The sequence below is a fragment of the Bacillus rossius genome, chromosome 1, assembly GCF_032445375.1.
Source record: "Bacillus rossius redtenbacheri isolate Brsri chromosome 1, Brsri_v3, whole genome shotgun sequence".
NCBI classification, from domain to species: domain Eukaryota; kingdom Metazoa; phylum Arthropoda; class Insecta; order Phasmatodea; family Bacillidae; genus Bacillus; species Bacillus rossius.
The window spans coordinates 75,728,439-75,745,385 of NC_086330.1; the positions used below are offsets into that span (position 1 = coordinate 75,728,439).

The 16,947-nt window shown below is 36.6% G+C and overlaps 1 protein-coding gene across 5 annotated transcripts in view; it reads left to right on the top strand.

The window, feature by feature from the left end:
• The first annotated feature begins 2,003 nt into the window (after positions 1-2,003).
• Positions 2,004-16,947, top strand: part of LOC134538005 (transducin-like enhancer protein 4) — a 237,887-nt gene continuing 222,943 nt past the window's right edge. For all 5 annotated transcript variants that reach the window (XM_063379005.1, XM_063379006.1, XM_063379012.1 and 2 more), the window contains exon 1: positions 2,004-2,656. In XM_063379005.1, the coding sequence (XP_063235075.1) occupies positions 2,597-2,656 (60 nt within the window). In that variant the 5' untranslated portion in view covers positions 2,004-2,596. The remainder of the gene's footprint in view (positions 2,657-16,947) is intronic.

Consider the following 16,947-nt stretch of genomic DNA (forward strand, 5'->3'; position numbering starts at 1 on the left):
GCTAGGCATTTATTTAAATATCAAAGGCACGTGAAATTAAAATATATGAAGAGCAACCAGGAAAGGGGGGGGGGGGGGAAGGAAGAGACCTGAAATAAAAAGAGTAGCCCATTCCCACAGAATATAAAATACTTATATTTTGTTGTTTAGGGCCTACTACTTGTGACGAACTGTTACGAGAAATGCTTAATTTATTAATAGGTCGACAATAAATTTGCTATCGTTATCGTCTAACATTCATCATTTGTATTTTGGATACAAATGATGAATACAACCACATGCGGTTGTATTACTAGACTTGACCCTTTCCTTTAAATTATAGATAGTTTAGTAGTCTATATTGTTTACTTTCTATTGTATGAATATTTAATATAATATTAAATGTTTGAAACTAAATCTGTTACTATCTTAAATTAATTTAGTATAAATCTACAATGAAATGGGAAAATGATAAACATTTAGCCAAAACATCGAATTCGCAACCTACGGGAAGCCAAAAATGATACTCTGTGACCAAACAGAAATAATTGTAATGGCATGAGAATAAGCACTCATTTCACAAATTAAAACGTCTGACTGTTTTCATCCGTAACGCAACGCCGACACGCAAGATTGCCCCGGAGAGATTACACGAAGCCGCGGTCTCAACGCGGCGTGACTCGCGAAGGCTGTGACGTAGGGACGTCGGCGATGCTCGATTGTTAATACGGCACGTCGCGGCCCGCCCACGACCGCCGCCGCTTTATTGATTCGGAAAATGGGGTGGCGAGGTCGTAGCGTCGATACGGTACGATTCCCGTCAGAGCTTCGACCATCTTTCAGGAGATATCAGGCTTGAAACGAACCCCAGACCGCTAAAGTTGCGCTCCAATGCTTTTTCCTTCCTCCGTTCTCCCCCACGTTGGCCGTCCTTTTTTCCTTTTTTCTATTTCACCTCCTGTTATTTTCTCTTCCATCTCTATCTTCCCCTTTTCGACCTCCCCCTTCGAAAACCTCCCCCCCCCCCCCCCCCCCCTTTTCCACACACAACATTGGCGTGGTTCTCCCAGGCACCTTCATTCCTAAAACCTTTTTCCTGTCTCGCTTTTTTTCCCACCCGCGCCGCTCTTTTTCGCTCCACGTGGAGTCGACGAGCGGCTGTCACGTTGCGCGTTGCCTAGCAACCCAACTAAAGAAAGCGCTCGGATTGGTCGGCTGCCGCTCCCCATTGGCCGCACCGTCTGAAAGAGTCCCCGCCTTCCCAGACACTGCCTCGAGCCGGGCCAGGCGGGAAGACGCCGCGCTATTGGCGAAGTGGCCCCAAGCGCGCGCTCCCATTGGCTGAGGGGAAGGAGCGCGGTCTCCGACTCCACGTGGAGTCCTTCCTTGGTGTTTTTGAAGGAGACCTCTTGAAGCTTGTTGGGTGATACTGGCAATCCAGCAAAATGGGGTTGAGATAGAAAGGGTTTGGGCGCCCAGGGTAGATATAGGGTAAGGGGGGATCCCTGATACGGCTGCCATATTTGGAAAGGAAAATCAGTGAAGAGTATTTACGTGGGTGGCAAGGGGGTGAACGGGAAAAAGAAGGGAAAAAGAGACGAAGAGAGAGAAACGAAATGAGCGAAAGAGAAGCAAAAAGCCTTTTGTGTTACTAGGGGTGGTGTGCAAGTAGGGTGGACGGCCATTTTGGGTACACTACTATATATGTGCGCATATAAATATATATATTTATTTTTCAGCGAACGGGTGGAAAAGAGAAGCTCTGGGAGTTTGATCAGGTCTTTTTTTCCCCTCTCTGCTGGCTGTTGGGAGTTCTACCCCTAGGCATGTATGTGTGTGTGTGCGGTACATTGGGAGCTGTAGTGGTTGACGGCTGCCTAGGGGTTTTTGTGGGCTCAAGGGGCGAGAGGGGAAATGCGCGTCGGGTTGTTCTACCACCACCTCCCCCTCCTCTCTTTCATCCTCTCCCAGAATTCGTTTCCCCTCATTTCCCCACCAGCGGCGGCAACTCAGTGGGTTAGTAGACATCGCAGTAGGAGGATGTGTTGTTACCGTACCTCTCGTCCCACGTAACGGTTTTTTTTATTTTAACTGTTGTCTTTTCTAAAGAGTGTTTTATTATTTTGTTTTACGACGTCTGCGCAATACGTCACTCGGTTTATTTAAATTATTTTTTTATGTTTCTATTGTGCTTGTGAACCTGGCTGGGATTAATAAAGAGAAGATTGCAACTCTGTGGATTGATCACGTGTGTTTTAAGATTCTCGAAGGAGGTAAAAATATCGGAGTGTCGAAAAACTGATTATTACTTAAAATCGTGTTAAAAATATTTTTTTTCTCTAAGTTTTGTTAGTTCGCGTTTGTAAACGACGTTTCGTGTGTTTTTTTTATTTTTAATTTTTTTCGTTGGAGTACAATTGTACCAACTTGAAGGAATCCATCTGTCGCTGTCGCGCGGCATTGTGGTGCGCGTGGTGGTTGTGCGGTGGTGCAGTGTGATCGTGCGGAGCGCGGGGCATGCTGGGAGCCGGCGGCGGCTCGTGAGCTGTGAGCTGTGGAGGCGGCGTGGCTGCTGGGGGCGGCGAGGCGGCAGCAGGAAATGCGGTGCTGACACAACATGTACCCAGCTGGCATGAACGCGGCGGCGGCGGCGGCAGCGGCGGCGGCGCGGCACCCGGTGAGTTGGCAGCCCTGCTACGCGCCTCTCGTCGTAGATCACTATTGTTTTTCGTTAATTAATTCGTTAACACGTGCCGCTTATCCGTGAATGATATGGTTGTGAGTGGCCGTGTTAGGTGATGTGTCCTCAATCAGTATGTTTTTAAATGAAAGCAGGTTTTTTATTATTAATTTCATTTATTGTGAAATATAAATGGACATAGTGGGCAGACTAAATTATTTTGTTTACATTAAAATAACACACGAAAAACTTTAATTCAAACTAGTTAAAGTGCTAAATATTTTGGTATTTTTTACTACCATATTTTCATTGGGGAAAAGGTAAATCAATTAATATTAATGATCGTTTGTTAAAATTTTAATTTTAAAGTTCCGAAGCACAACAATACTTTTTTTTTGTTTCTAAATTTCAATCGTAGCTTAAGGCCGTAAACATAATTATTTGACAAACAGAATACAGTATTATAAAGAACATTTAAACTTCACGTATTTTAATGTAACGAGCCACAATCGTACATTGCCATAATAATCTACCCAAGCGCGGTATTAGTATTAAGGAAGAGTTCTTTATATTTTCTTTAATTGCTTAATACTTTGCTGTTATTAAAACCGCTATGGAATATCATTTGATAACTTTTATATTTTATTATTATTTATTAAATATATTTTTTATTAATTATCCTCGTGTTGACAATATTGTGGCGAATATTATTTTATTTTGTTTATTACGTTAACATCACGGCGCACATTCCGGTGTAGAATTTAAATTTTTAATTTCTTGCTTTATTTTGGATTTTATCGTGTAAATAATGGAGTTAGGAATTGTGTAAATACCGTTTTTATTTTCACTGCCAACAACATCTACATTAGGTTTTTGCAATCTGAAACAACCAAAATGAACTGATGAATAGGTTTATTAAGTTCAGGTACATTGTGTTAGGCCGCTATGCTTGTATTGTGCTGTGCTTATCGCTATAACTATTCAACATTGAAGTGTAAAGGTTTGTCGATTATAGCCGCCTTTATTCATACCAACAATGATGGCAGAAAATCGTTTATCATCTATTGGTTATCGGCGTACTATAAATAATAAATAAGTTACTTGGGTTTGTTTAGTATTGTTCAAACACGCACTATGTGTCACATAAACATATTTCTTGTAACAATATTTCTAGATATTTGCCACCCTGCATAATATATTACTTTTTTCTTAAACGTTACTTTCGCACCAGGAACATATATTTACAAGGGTGGAAAATGCTGTTAGTCTATATTTATTGAAACAGTCCTAGCATATTTTCATTTGTCAGAAAAATTACTCCAGATATAATTTAATTTCATAGCAGTTTTTGACATTTAATACTAATTTATTTTGCATAATAAAACATGGATCACATACATATTGACAATGTACCATATCATTAGTATTTATTTTGCGTAAATTTTGTTTAGACACTGAATTCAAGGCAAGTAATTACAGTTACCGTATAAGGTTTTTAATAAATAATATGTAGCTGAACAACACGAAAAAAAATTTGATAATTTTTTTTCAAATGTCTTATATATTATGAATTTCATACATCGAATTCCTTGTTAACTATCTCATTTGGCTGCATAGAGGCCGTGGTCTTACTAGTTTGGCACTTGGTAATTTGTATTTAGTAAGCTTCTAGTTGGAATTCTTTGATTGTCACTCGATGCATCTGACACAAGTTGTCAGTAAGTACATAACGAAATGCATTTTAAAAATAAAAAATAATTATAAAATAACGGACTGAATTCGTAAGTAAATAGTTATTTTTTATTGGTGTTATAAAAATATAATCGTTAATTTATTAAATTAATGAACTAGAAACATTACGTGTATTAACCAATATTTTCATACATTATTTATGAATAAGCTTACTAGTGATGACAGAAACGTTTTTTATAATAAATTAATTTTTTAATGTATATAGCACTCTTACGGGTTTAATTAGCATTGCTGTGGTTTGATCGTATGTATTTTGTATTTGTAATTTTTTAAGTTGACAAAAAGCAAATTACAAAAATACGCCACAGAAATTGTTTTCGTGACCATTTTGCACAGAAAAGTGCCAATTGTAACCCTGCCTAAATAAAATGTAAACTGCATGCACTGAAGTAGGTCTATTCTTAATAATCAGAGTTTATATGTTTGAAATTTTTTAAATTATGTAATATGTCAATACAAGCTTAAAAGTACTAAAAAAATAATCATTCAAATATGTTATTCCTGTGTTTTTTTTTTTTTTATCAATTTTGATGTATCCGGGAAACCAAAGTACTCTGTGTAACAATAAGTTTTTTTTCTGTTTAGTTAGATTTGTTGCAGTACAACAGAGGTTAAATTTCTCAAATACAAACCAAAGTGCATTCTTGCGTTCGATTAAAACTATTTCTATCAACACATGAAACATCATACATGAAACACTTAAACTAATTACAACTATAAAATAATTTTATAACATGTAACTTTTTCTTCGCAAGATAATTGAGAACTTTTTAAAAAAGAACCATCTTTGTTTTTGATTGTTGGTCAGTTATAAGATGTCATGTTGCAGATATAATAAAACCATCTTTCCACGACGATGCGTGCAGTCTCTGACATTTGTTTACAAGACTGGTGAGAGTTGCTGAAGGCTTGTGGCATGGATAACACTAGGCGCATTTATTGTACTGTTCAGAAGTTTAACCCATACATACCTTCGCTTGCATTATACTGCAGTTGTTGCAAATGTCGTTAGTATTTTGGTCAGAACGGTAAGTTCTTGTGTCTTGAAATTTGATAAGTTTTTAAAAAAAAAAAAAAAAACTTACAATACGTACGCTTCAATTTTCATTTGTTTGCAGTTAATACTACTGCTGGTCAAGGCAGTACAACATAATTAGCAATAAAACATTAAATTTTATTCATAAACTAAAACACAAATTTATTCCTAAAATATGTTTTAAGTAGCTTTTGTCTTCTGACATTTCGCATTCAACATAGGTCGTTGAAGACAACAATGTTGTTGAAGAATTAAAAGTAGGTAAATAATCCGTATATTCTACAGCATTAGTGGTTATTTTTAATGTACGTATTTAAATAATGTCGTATAAATATCAAGCATTCAGTACCTTTAGAAATCACTGCTTAGTGGCGGTTTACCAAATGGTAACTAAATGCTATTTGGTAACTAGTTAGCTTTAATGTTGACAAAACAAAATGCTGGCATGTAACCCATTTTGTTTACGTACCTAGTGGGCCCAGGTTCACAAATCATATAAAATTGCACTACTCGGTGACTTATAACTGTTGTGGTTAGCAGACACCGTCGGCGATCATTGGCACGAGTATTGGAATTGTTCGAAACAATCATAAAAGTAGGCGCCTCAAACAACAGCTATAATTTTATAATACTTTTTTCTCTGAATTTTCACGAAGCTATTGACTGCAGTTATCTGTAAAGAAAAATTTCAAACGGAAATATATTCTTTACTTGTTTAGTCTTGAATTTCGATGCCTCTGAACGTATATTTCAGATGCTATGTAAATGTCGGAAAACATTCAAATGAGTTCCGTTATCTCCTCATAATCTTAAACGCGATTACCGATTACACAGCTTGTTATAGCTGTGTTCCAAATAGGTCTCACTTTCACACTCGCACTGGCTTTCACTCCCGCACTCGTCGTTATTTACACTTGTACATGGAGCACGCACACTCGTACTCATGCTCGCGGGTAACCGATTGTTATCAGTATTTACTTTGGCAACTGGGAAGTGTGTCGCAGCAGCAAGGAGAAGGGATAAACGTATAGGTTAATTCTCAAATAAATTAGGAAATGGAGAGACTACTTGACATGATTATAGGAATGACATTGCTGTAGAAGAAGAGAAGAAGATTGTGACGCATTTGTATTCGAAGAATCACACCAATAGGCCTAATTGCAAACAAAAGGGTGGTTAAAGAGAATGATTGAATAAGAAAATGTATACAATTTGCAACAGTGACGAAATTTCTATTTGGAACACGTTGTTAGAAACAGTCCCTTCTCATTTCCTTGAGTTAAACGCTATTTCCTTAGGGCACAGCTTATGAAGGGTGGTCTAGTGTAAACGCATATAAAATCGCAGTGGTTTAAAGGACATCTCGGTGGTTAATCAAACACGAAACGGTAGGTTTTTTATGGTATTGTTATGAGCGGTACAATTTCGCGATTAGACCCGGCAACAGCTAAAATTATAAAAATCTGGCTTTGGACCACAGGTCTCTGACACTCCTTCGCCAATGGCAAACCTATTATAATTACTAAAGATGTGGAAAAATTCGCGTGTTATTCTGGTACCGGACGAGATTTTGTTCTTTCCTAGACTACAAACTAATATTTATTGACAGTATTAGTAACTACAGTTGTAGTCATTGTGAAAAAATAATTCAATTGTAAACTCCAGTTATTTCACACGAGAAGCTAGGAATTACTTTCAGGCGTTCCAATATCTAATGTGCTATGCTTACAGACAAGTATCAAAATAAAATATATATATATATATATATATAAAAAGAAACATTGATATAAAATGGACTCGTGAACTTATGCACGCGCATACTTGACGTAATAATAAAATTAACTTTAATTTTGCATGAAAAAACTAATAATAAATATAAATGATTAATAATTAATAGAAATAACATAATAAAAGGACTGGAGTGATATTATTAATATAGTTAGTAAAGTATAAACTCAATCAAATTTTAAAAAAAAATTGAAATAAATACTGAGTATTCAATATTAATATAAATTTTTGTATAAAATAATTTTAGTAATATGTAATCAAAATTTCTTTAAATTAATAATGATAGTCCATAAATATGCCGAATGTTTATTCTAATTTATTAATTGTAATTATTTGTTTAATAGTGATGTTATAATTTAATATGTAAATAAATTATACATATATGGTGAACATAACCTCACTTATATAAATACGCTTGAAAAAGTTTATAAACACAATTTCTGTCACTAATATCCACAATAAATATGTTTAATTATATGTACCATTATTTACTATCAATCTCTAAAATATATTATTTAAAAGCACGTAGGTATATAATTATTATTTGTATGTAGTGTCAGGCCATAGTATTTATTTTTGTCACGAAAGGACGGCATGTTAACAATTCAATGATGATAATTTCCTGAGTATTATAAATATAAGTTAGGAAAATTTTTTGGAAGAAAATGTGAGTTGATAGGAATGATTTGACACCAGGTTTGCTTTTTAATATATGTATAATTAATTTAAATTTTTTTTAATATGTAACGTCACGGAATGACAGGAAAATTACATGCTGTAAAATTTAATTTTTTATCTCTGAATGGAACTCTAATTTAACAAGGCTCTGTATGCTTAATTATTCAGGTAGGTATGTAAATAATTTTACATACAACAAAGTTTTATTGTTTTGTTTACTTACATATTTCAGTTATTAAAACACTTCAAGTACCGTCATGGAAGGATGTCACGAAAGAAAATGTCCCATTATTGTTTATTGTTAATATTACATAGCAAAATGAAAAAAAAAACACATGTTAAAAGCAAATTAATTTTCATTTACATCAGTATGACAGTTAAACTGGCAAATTCCCCTATAACTACCACTTCGAAATTCCATTAATGGATCAGAGAGTAAAAGCCACACATAAAGTCTTTAAACTGTAAATATATCACTTTCATAATATTCCTTTGTTGTCTGTTCCAAATATATTGCTTTGTTGTCTATTGCCTTTAACCACATTACTCTAAAATCACTTGGAGACAATAATTCTTTAATTATACACTAGTAACAAAACATGGAGTTCTTCTCAGAAATTACTTAGCATAGCACAAATGTTCCTTTACTTAGTTTAGAGCTTTCAACTTCCAAACTAATACTTTCATGTGATGATGTCTCTGGAGCGTTTCCAATGTTTCCTGGTAGTATATTAATTTCACAACATACACCATTACTCTCCCGTACAGAGAAAACTGAATTTAGTTACAACAAAGCACTGTTGCCATTTTCACCTGGCATCACATAGTGATACTTACGGAATCCAAGTACTAGAGGACAACTTTCCCTCCGATGCTTTAGCTTGCATGCAATATCTGGTATTTTAGTTTCAGCAACATACAATATAATAATAGATTTTACTCATTTGGCAGCAGCATTTGTAAAATCTTGATCTCCATTTAGCCTACAATTTGTTTTTAAGCTTAGATCTTAATATCACTTTCTTTACTTCTCCGCCAACACCATCATGGGGCCCTTTTCCATGGGACGTTTCAAAGTAACTGTGTTCAGCTGAAAGACAAAGTTTTCTTCATGGAAAAGAAGATCACATACTTTATATCTGCTTTTGAATGGGTATCTGTAAATGCATCACTTCATTTCCTTTGAACTACAGCTTTTTAATTATTGCTAAGCCCTACTATATCCAAAAATTTACTCATTTGTTTAATGACAAAGTCAACAAGTTTTCCAAGAACCTTAACAATTTTCCTTGGCGAATGAGGTAATGCATTTTTCACTCAAACAGTTGCTTTACGTATGGCACTTGGCGAAAAAATCGTAGGATCTGTGCACTTTTGTTATCTTATTTTCTTTTGTGCATCCTTTTCTTCTTTCTCATTCATATTGTCTTAATTTAAAAATACTTCTATTTTTTGTGAGTTCTTCTCTTTAATTTTCTTTTCTTTTCCTGATCTCTACGCCACATTTCTCTTACTTTTCCTGAACGTATCTTCTGCCTCTTTCTGCATTCCCGCATCTGTTGAACACCTGTCTTGCCCATTGTTTACTACAAACATAACATCACTTGTAAAGTTATAGACATGTAAGTTAAAGCCAGTTTTCCATTGTTTAAAGAATGTGTAACTGTACATTACCAGACAGAATTTTAAGCATATAACAAAACCTAATTTTTGAAATATATGTTAAAGATTATAGTTACAATTGGTGTACTATTTTTTTAAATATGAATTGTATACTTATTATTTAAAATGTGAAATGAAAATGAAATAAACTTACCACATTTAACAGATTTGTTTCATTAAAAGTATCTTCTGAGACTTAGTATTCAACCTCCAGCATTCAGTAATGAAAATAGAGGGAAAATATCAGGCGATAAAAAAATAGGAGGGAACAGGAAACAACGTTGAGAAATTTGGTTTAACTTTTCCTTCCGTAACAAAAAATGTCCTTCCGTGACGTTTTTAATGTTTTCTTTTTATTTTTCAAAAAAATATCACAAAATATGTGAGTGGTTAGTTAGATAAATTTTATTTGCACTTAGGGAAATCTGAACTTATAATTTAATACCTTGATGATTATCGGTATATAGGTATATTTTAAAAAAAAATACCTTAAAATTTTCACGGAAAGGATATTTTAATTTTTTAATTTTTTTTGTTACGTATTCTTGTTATATTTATTTATACTCATTTTCCCCCCCTCTTGTTTACTCATACAAAATAATACAGCAATAAAATATTTGACGAAAAGAAAATTGGAAGTTAATAAATTATAAAAAAACTGTTGTTCTGTGACCAAAATGTTTACGATTTTGAAGTTTGAGCATGTGTATTAAACAAACAGTTTTGTTAAGCCCTTAATGCAATTTGTCTACGATAAGTTTTAAAGCTTGATATACAAATTTTTAATATTTTTCCTGATATAATATTAAATATTAAAATATGCAACTATGTGCCACTTTATTGTGGCCTGACCCTGTTGCCTTTATTCATCCTGCCAATTTTTTTCATGGTGCGCGCGCATCGTAAAAATTCACTCTCATCATTTTTTCCTTAATGCGCCTATAGAAGTATTAGTTCAAAAAGGTGTATTTCGGTTCCGACTCCTTAGAAATAAAAATTGACTTTTCGGATTATGCTCTTGATAAAATTAAATAAGAAAATGTACCTAGTATATTTCCAAAATTCTCGCTTCAGGTTTTTCTGTACAGCATTAAATGTTTCAGATAAAGTTTAAAAAAAAGATTTCATGACCTTACTGAAATGAAAAAAACTGGACAGTTTCTTAAAGATTGTAAAGTTGTGTAAAACGTGTGTGTTTTGTGGCCTGGGTCCAGCAATGGTACACACCAACACAAGGACAACACTTATAGCACATATTGCACATTGCCCATTATTCTGCGTACTGCAAACTAAGAATGAATGAGACGTGGTAGAGCTGTAGAGACCTGCAATCTGTGCGTTATTATTTGGAGACAGCCTGAAATAGATACCAGTATTCATTTGAATGACATTTTCATTTTACGCCGGGTCTTTGACGTGCCCTGAAATACTGGAAGCCAATAAGAAAATGAAAATCCACCCGACCCAACCATCCGGACAGAAGGTAGAATGTGGCAGCAGCGTGTGGAGCCTTGCCTAATGCCACGAAATTTCGCGAATTAGGCAGGTGTCGGGAAAAAATACACCTGCTCATTGGCTAATGACTCGTGACATCTGTTAACTGGAATGCTCGTGATTCGATAATTCTTTCGTTGAGGGTTATTCATTGGCTCAGAGTCCTTCAGACCAACTGTGATCCAATCACTGAAACAGCAAAAAGTTAAACGCCTTTTGATTCTAGCCTATCGCGAAATGTAACCCCAAATTTTTCCTGTCTGAAGCGATGGCTGTTGTGCATTTTAAAGTATCTTCTTTTTTTTTCCCCCATTGGCGGTCCTGTTGGCCTACAGTACACATCCTGGCGTGCGGCCTCGTGGGTGCGGTCGCCAGAGTGAGTAGCGATATAGAAGTAGCGGTGCAATCGATTCCATCGCAGCTGGTGGCATGCCGGGTATTTTGGGTTTTTTTTTTAGGTGGTGAGGGTGGGGGGAGATGTGCAGGAGTGACATCAATGCCGACTTGGGTGTAAACCAAACTCCTCTCTCTTGCCTACTGCTGCCCCTGTGACGTATGTTTGCTTTGGAAAGCATGGAGCGGTCTTAAACAAACCGCGTCCCCTCCTTCCTTAAACCCTCCCCCCTCTTCGAAACTCCCCCCCCCCCTCTCCATGACCCTCGCTTCCAGCGGTGTTTGCTTGCTGCGAGGGGCTAGCCTACCCTCGTATTGAAACACAGATGAGCTTTGTACCACCCTCCCTTCTCGAACCTTTTTTTTTGTCGCGTGTGGGGTTGCAGTGAGACGCCCCGTGGGACTTAACGACCGTTACACAATATCGTGGGGGTAAATCGCGCTATTTTGCGGGGTGGGAGGGGGCGAAATACACCACGGCCGTAAAAGAAAAATAGAGCGAACAGGAGGGGAGATCACAAGATGCTTACGTTCCCCTCTCGCCGCGCCCAATCGGAGATTCACATAACTTTCCAGTCCGCGTATTTCCCATGGGCCCTTTTCGGGTGAGTGCGAGGGAGACTGGAATAACACAGTTGCTAAACTCTTGGCCTTTGAGCTTTTTTGTGTGTGTGCGTGCCTTTTCAGTGGCGCTATTCGGAGCACGCCGTGAAGAGAGGAGGAAAATAAGCCAAGCTGTCTTTAGTCGTAGTTGTTGCTCGTGGCCATTACTCAAGAAAGTTCGCGAAATTATTCAAGTCTGTTTGGATCAGGAGTCTTTCAAAAAAAATATTTCCATAAGACCTCGCTTACTTGTTAGAATTCCAATTTTCAGTTATCCAAATATTCTTTTGCTGACAGGGCATAAATAATATTTCCATTTTTTTTTCAAAACTATTTTAGATTCTGATAAGTATTAGTAGCCTAAAACACGTTTGTGGGGAATAATTCACTGTTGCACCGCAACATTTTAAGTTAATATATATTTTTTCACGCTGCAACCGCGATACTACTGCAATTCTGTTTATTTTGATTGTTTGAAATAATTGTAAGCTACAGTGTTACATTTTTAAATATAGTTTTTGCGCCTCATCGACAAGGATGATAGCGACGATGGCATAACGCACAAGTCAGTTTTACAGGTACAGCCAACCTTAAAATAGCGAGAGCCAATTACGAAACTGGAAAAAATCGGCAGTTCACCTTGTGAACATATCTGGTATGGTCTTATTAGTATTGGTTTGTAATGTCATTTTGGTTTGTGATAGAGAATATTATAAGTGCACCTGGCAACAGCCTAATCAATCGCATTGAAAAATTTACAAATATAAACTAAGCAAGAATATGTTCAGCCGAGTATAGTTTATTTATTCGTCTTATTATTATCTACACTAAACCACAGGAAAATACAGTTAATTACGTTTTATAACAACGAGAAAAAATTACTTAAATCTGAAAGTAACATAAGTGAACAGCTTGCAAAATACTAATTTTAGTTAATATCCCACATTAAATACAATTAACTTAAAAAAGACGTATTGTTAATAAAGCATTCCAGTTTTCCAATGTTTAGATACTGAGTCCCATTTCTTACTATGAAAACACTGGACACTTATTTTAAAATAAAATATTTAAATAATAAGAATAAAAATATGGTTTGCAAAATCAAACTTGTGTTTACTACAGTGCGTTATAATTATAAATTATTTATCATTAAAGTGATAAAGTAATTAAATAATAAATTAAATAATAATTAAAAATTGAAGTAATGAAGTGTAATTTTATAACGGCTAAAGGAATGGGCTGTTGTAGTAGCGGACCGCAGCTATCACGTGGTCAGCTGAGGAGGCCCGGCGTCAGTAACTCAGTGTCGCAGCGAGCACTTTGGCTGTTTGTTTCTTTTAGAGGGGTTACTTTACAACAGGAAAATATTTAAACATTTATGTAAAACATAACAATATTTGAAGAACTGAAATACAGAGAAAGAATTAATTAATGTTGCAGCTGTAACCTTTTCATAATATTTATAATTTTTTTAAATGTATATATTTTTCATTTTTGTTTCCGTAAGGGGATTGATTTAAAAACTGGACAAATTTTCCCGTTGTTGAGCTCCTGACTAATTTTGTGTTACGTATTAGGTTGGAAATAACGGTATTTACTTACCTTATCCTATCACCAAATGTATACACATCAAGAAAATATGTTTTTATCGACGTATGCCTTTGTTATTATTCTTTAGTTTCCTATTTACAGCTTTATTTGTGTCCAAATATACGTGTTTTTAAAAACTAAGCTAAACGCATTTACACCTTAGTAATAAATTTGTAAAAAAAAATTGACACATTTAACATTTTAAGGCAGACATGCTAATACATTTATAAGTTAATTAATTAAATAAAGTGCTGCTTAGTTCTCTGTGCACATAACTCCAGATAATTTGTTGATTACCAACCAAACAATAAGAAAAAAAATCTATGTAGGCTATATTTTGGACTACAGTCGCCATGGGTTTGATTATGAAATTCCATCGCGCTGAAAGGGAATGTTTTGTATGAAATAAATTAAATAATTTAACAAAATTAATTGTATTACGTAAATTCTATGAACTTCTTAACGGTCGGGCGCCCACTTTAGAAAAATTGCGACAGCAAATCGCGACAAACTCCGCCTATCGTTCAACTGACTCCATATCAACATCAGAGAGCATAGCCACGTCTGTCACCAATTTTCTGCATTCCCCGTCGCTTCTCGTGAGGTAGATGGCTGTGACTCATTTGTCGTGGCCACGTTTTGCCTCATTCGATACCTACGACACTTCTCGGCTTTTTAAATTGCTTCTGCTCGGTCAATTTTGCTTATTTTCTTTTTTTTTCTCCAACATAACTTCTTTCGCTTAAGCATTTAGCGATTAATGGCTCCAAAAGCAAAGTTAATAACTTATATTTATTCCATTCAACTGCCACCGCTCAGAGCTCACTCGCGAGCAACTTAAAGTTTAAATCACGCAAATCGGTCTACTACTTTCGGAATTATATAGCTCTCACTGACTTCAATTCATCGCTCATTTACGTCATTACTGCAAATGTCAAACCGGGTGAGTCATACGCAACGACCAAGAGCAAAGTATACTCTACTAAGATGATATATTTACTTCAACTCCAGTTTACGAATTTTTAATCGTTGTTGAATCCTCAGCCGAAGTAACACACAACCCTGTCGGAAATTCGTGTTCAATTTGGGATGTGACATAGGTCCGCTGAAACAGCAAGGCAGTATTAATCTGTTAACTGACGTTGAAGCGAACCCAGGAGTCTCCACTGACTGGTCCGGTGGTGGGGGGGGGGGGGGGGGGAGGAGGAGGAGCCGCGGAGGGAAGACTTGTTCCCGGTCCAGGGGGAGGAGAGGTCTGCACCGACGGCGTGTCCAAACACCGGAGGTCCCTTGTCCTCGCGCGCGACGCTCGCAACACAAATATTGGCGTGTGTGCGCGGCGCACACAGCCGGGGCTCCGGCTGTGTTTGCGCCGGCTAAGGTGGCCGGGCGGGCCCCGACCCGCTGGCGCTGGGGGCTTATCTTATCTCCGGCGAGGCCGCCGGGTGCCCACTCGCAGCCCCGAGATCGCCCGCTCGGGCAGACGGACAAGAGTTCCACAGTCCGGAAAGGATAGTCATTTGACTAACCAGAGTTTTATTTATTAACTTAACTGTTTGTCCACAAAGCAATCATACCTTTGAGTTCACTGTACACTTTCCCCACTGGACCTCGGCTCGACAGTGGCTCTCACCACACTGCCTCTCACCTCTAACTCGTCCATCTCACACACAACAAAGTTCTCGATGCACCACGCGAAGCCCGCTCGTCGCCCGCTATCGCTCACCAACCCCCCCTTCTTCACTGCTCTCACCGGCGTCGCCACCAGCCTGTCACTCACCGGAGGCCGGCGTCGTCTCACATACCTTCCACATCCCGAACTGGAAGGTGTCGTAGCCCTCCGAAGTGTCGCGTCAAATTTAAATATGATTTTCTTTACTTTTTAGTTCATACAAAAATGAAAACATGTTAAGTTTTTTGAAATGTAATTTTAATTTTTTTACTTTTTAGTTCATATTGAATTAATTTTTTTATGAATTGCATGTAAAAGTCAACGTACATTAACTTTCCTGAAGACTCGAAAAATCAGGGGCAAATTACCTCTCGAGGGGAAGAGAGCATTCGACTCCCCGGAAAATTTCCCAGAATGCCCCGGCCTTATGTATACATATAAGAAGAGACCTGAAAAATTCGCGAGTTCATTTCGTGTTATGATAAAATTCAAATAATTATACCTTAGTGCTGCTTCTGTCATTGGTTCACTGTTAATCTGGAGGACTGAGGGTCAATTAGAGACCCTCCCTCATGTCGAATCACAGGCCACCCAGTCGAGACGACTCACAAGTCAGCAGCCAATGAACAGTTGGCATTTGCCCGAGTGTGTAGAGGATATTGGAGTATATCCTGGAGGTCATTGAACCCGCGAATTTTTCCGGTCTCAACATATAAAGTATGATTATTGCCCGTAGCTCGAAAGTAGTGATTATTTGCCCATAGTTCGAAACTAGTGTTTTTTTTTGCCCCCATGACTTTCACCCCGTCTCTCTTCAGGTTATAGTCGTGAAATTATTGTCTTGTCATACAGATTACATGAATACTTGCAAAGATTCAAATCGATAAAATTAAAGTAAAATTAAGGTTAAAATCGACTTTCAAGATTTGATTATATAGTTACAAGTGAAGCTAATTAAAGCTTGTTAAAATAGGCCAGTCAGATACTCAAATATCTACATAATTTTGGTTTTCTAAAGATTTGATATCCAAGGTAAAATAATCCAAGAAAAGAATTTGGAGAAGTTCAAACAGTAGCACTTGTGTGGTTGACAAGGACCTCATTATTCAGCTCCAACAGAAGCCGTCAGAGAAACTGTCGTATCCTCCACCAGCTTAATGCTGTGGGTATGTTTTTTTTTCTCAAAGCATTGTAGGGAACATTTTGACACAAATATAAATTGTTTATAGTCTAAATAATGAGTTAATCATATCTTACATTTCTTTGTTTTTGCTTATGTAGGTATTATTTTATTCCTGACTCTTGAGATATGTATTATGATTCGACGAATTATTTTAAGAATCGAATTTGAAAAAAAAAAAGTAATTATTAATATAGTGTTTGAGTGAGTATATGAAAAAGACCAGAGGTGTTTTTTTTCTACCATTAGAGGTGGGACTCCAGAACGCCATGTTGAATTTTTAAATTCTCTTCATTTTAAAGGGCTAGAACTGAAAGTTTAACTCGATACGTGTCTTGGATGCGTTGTTTTCTCACAAATATTTTCAACAGATATTCTTTTAGTGAAATAGGCCTACGGTGGGTGTAAAAAGTCGCGCAAGTGATGATAATTACGAAGAC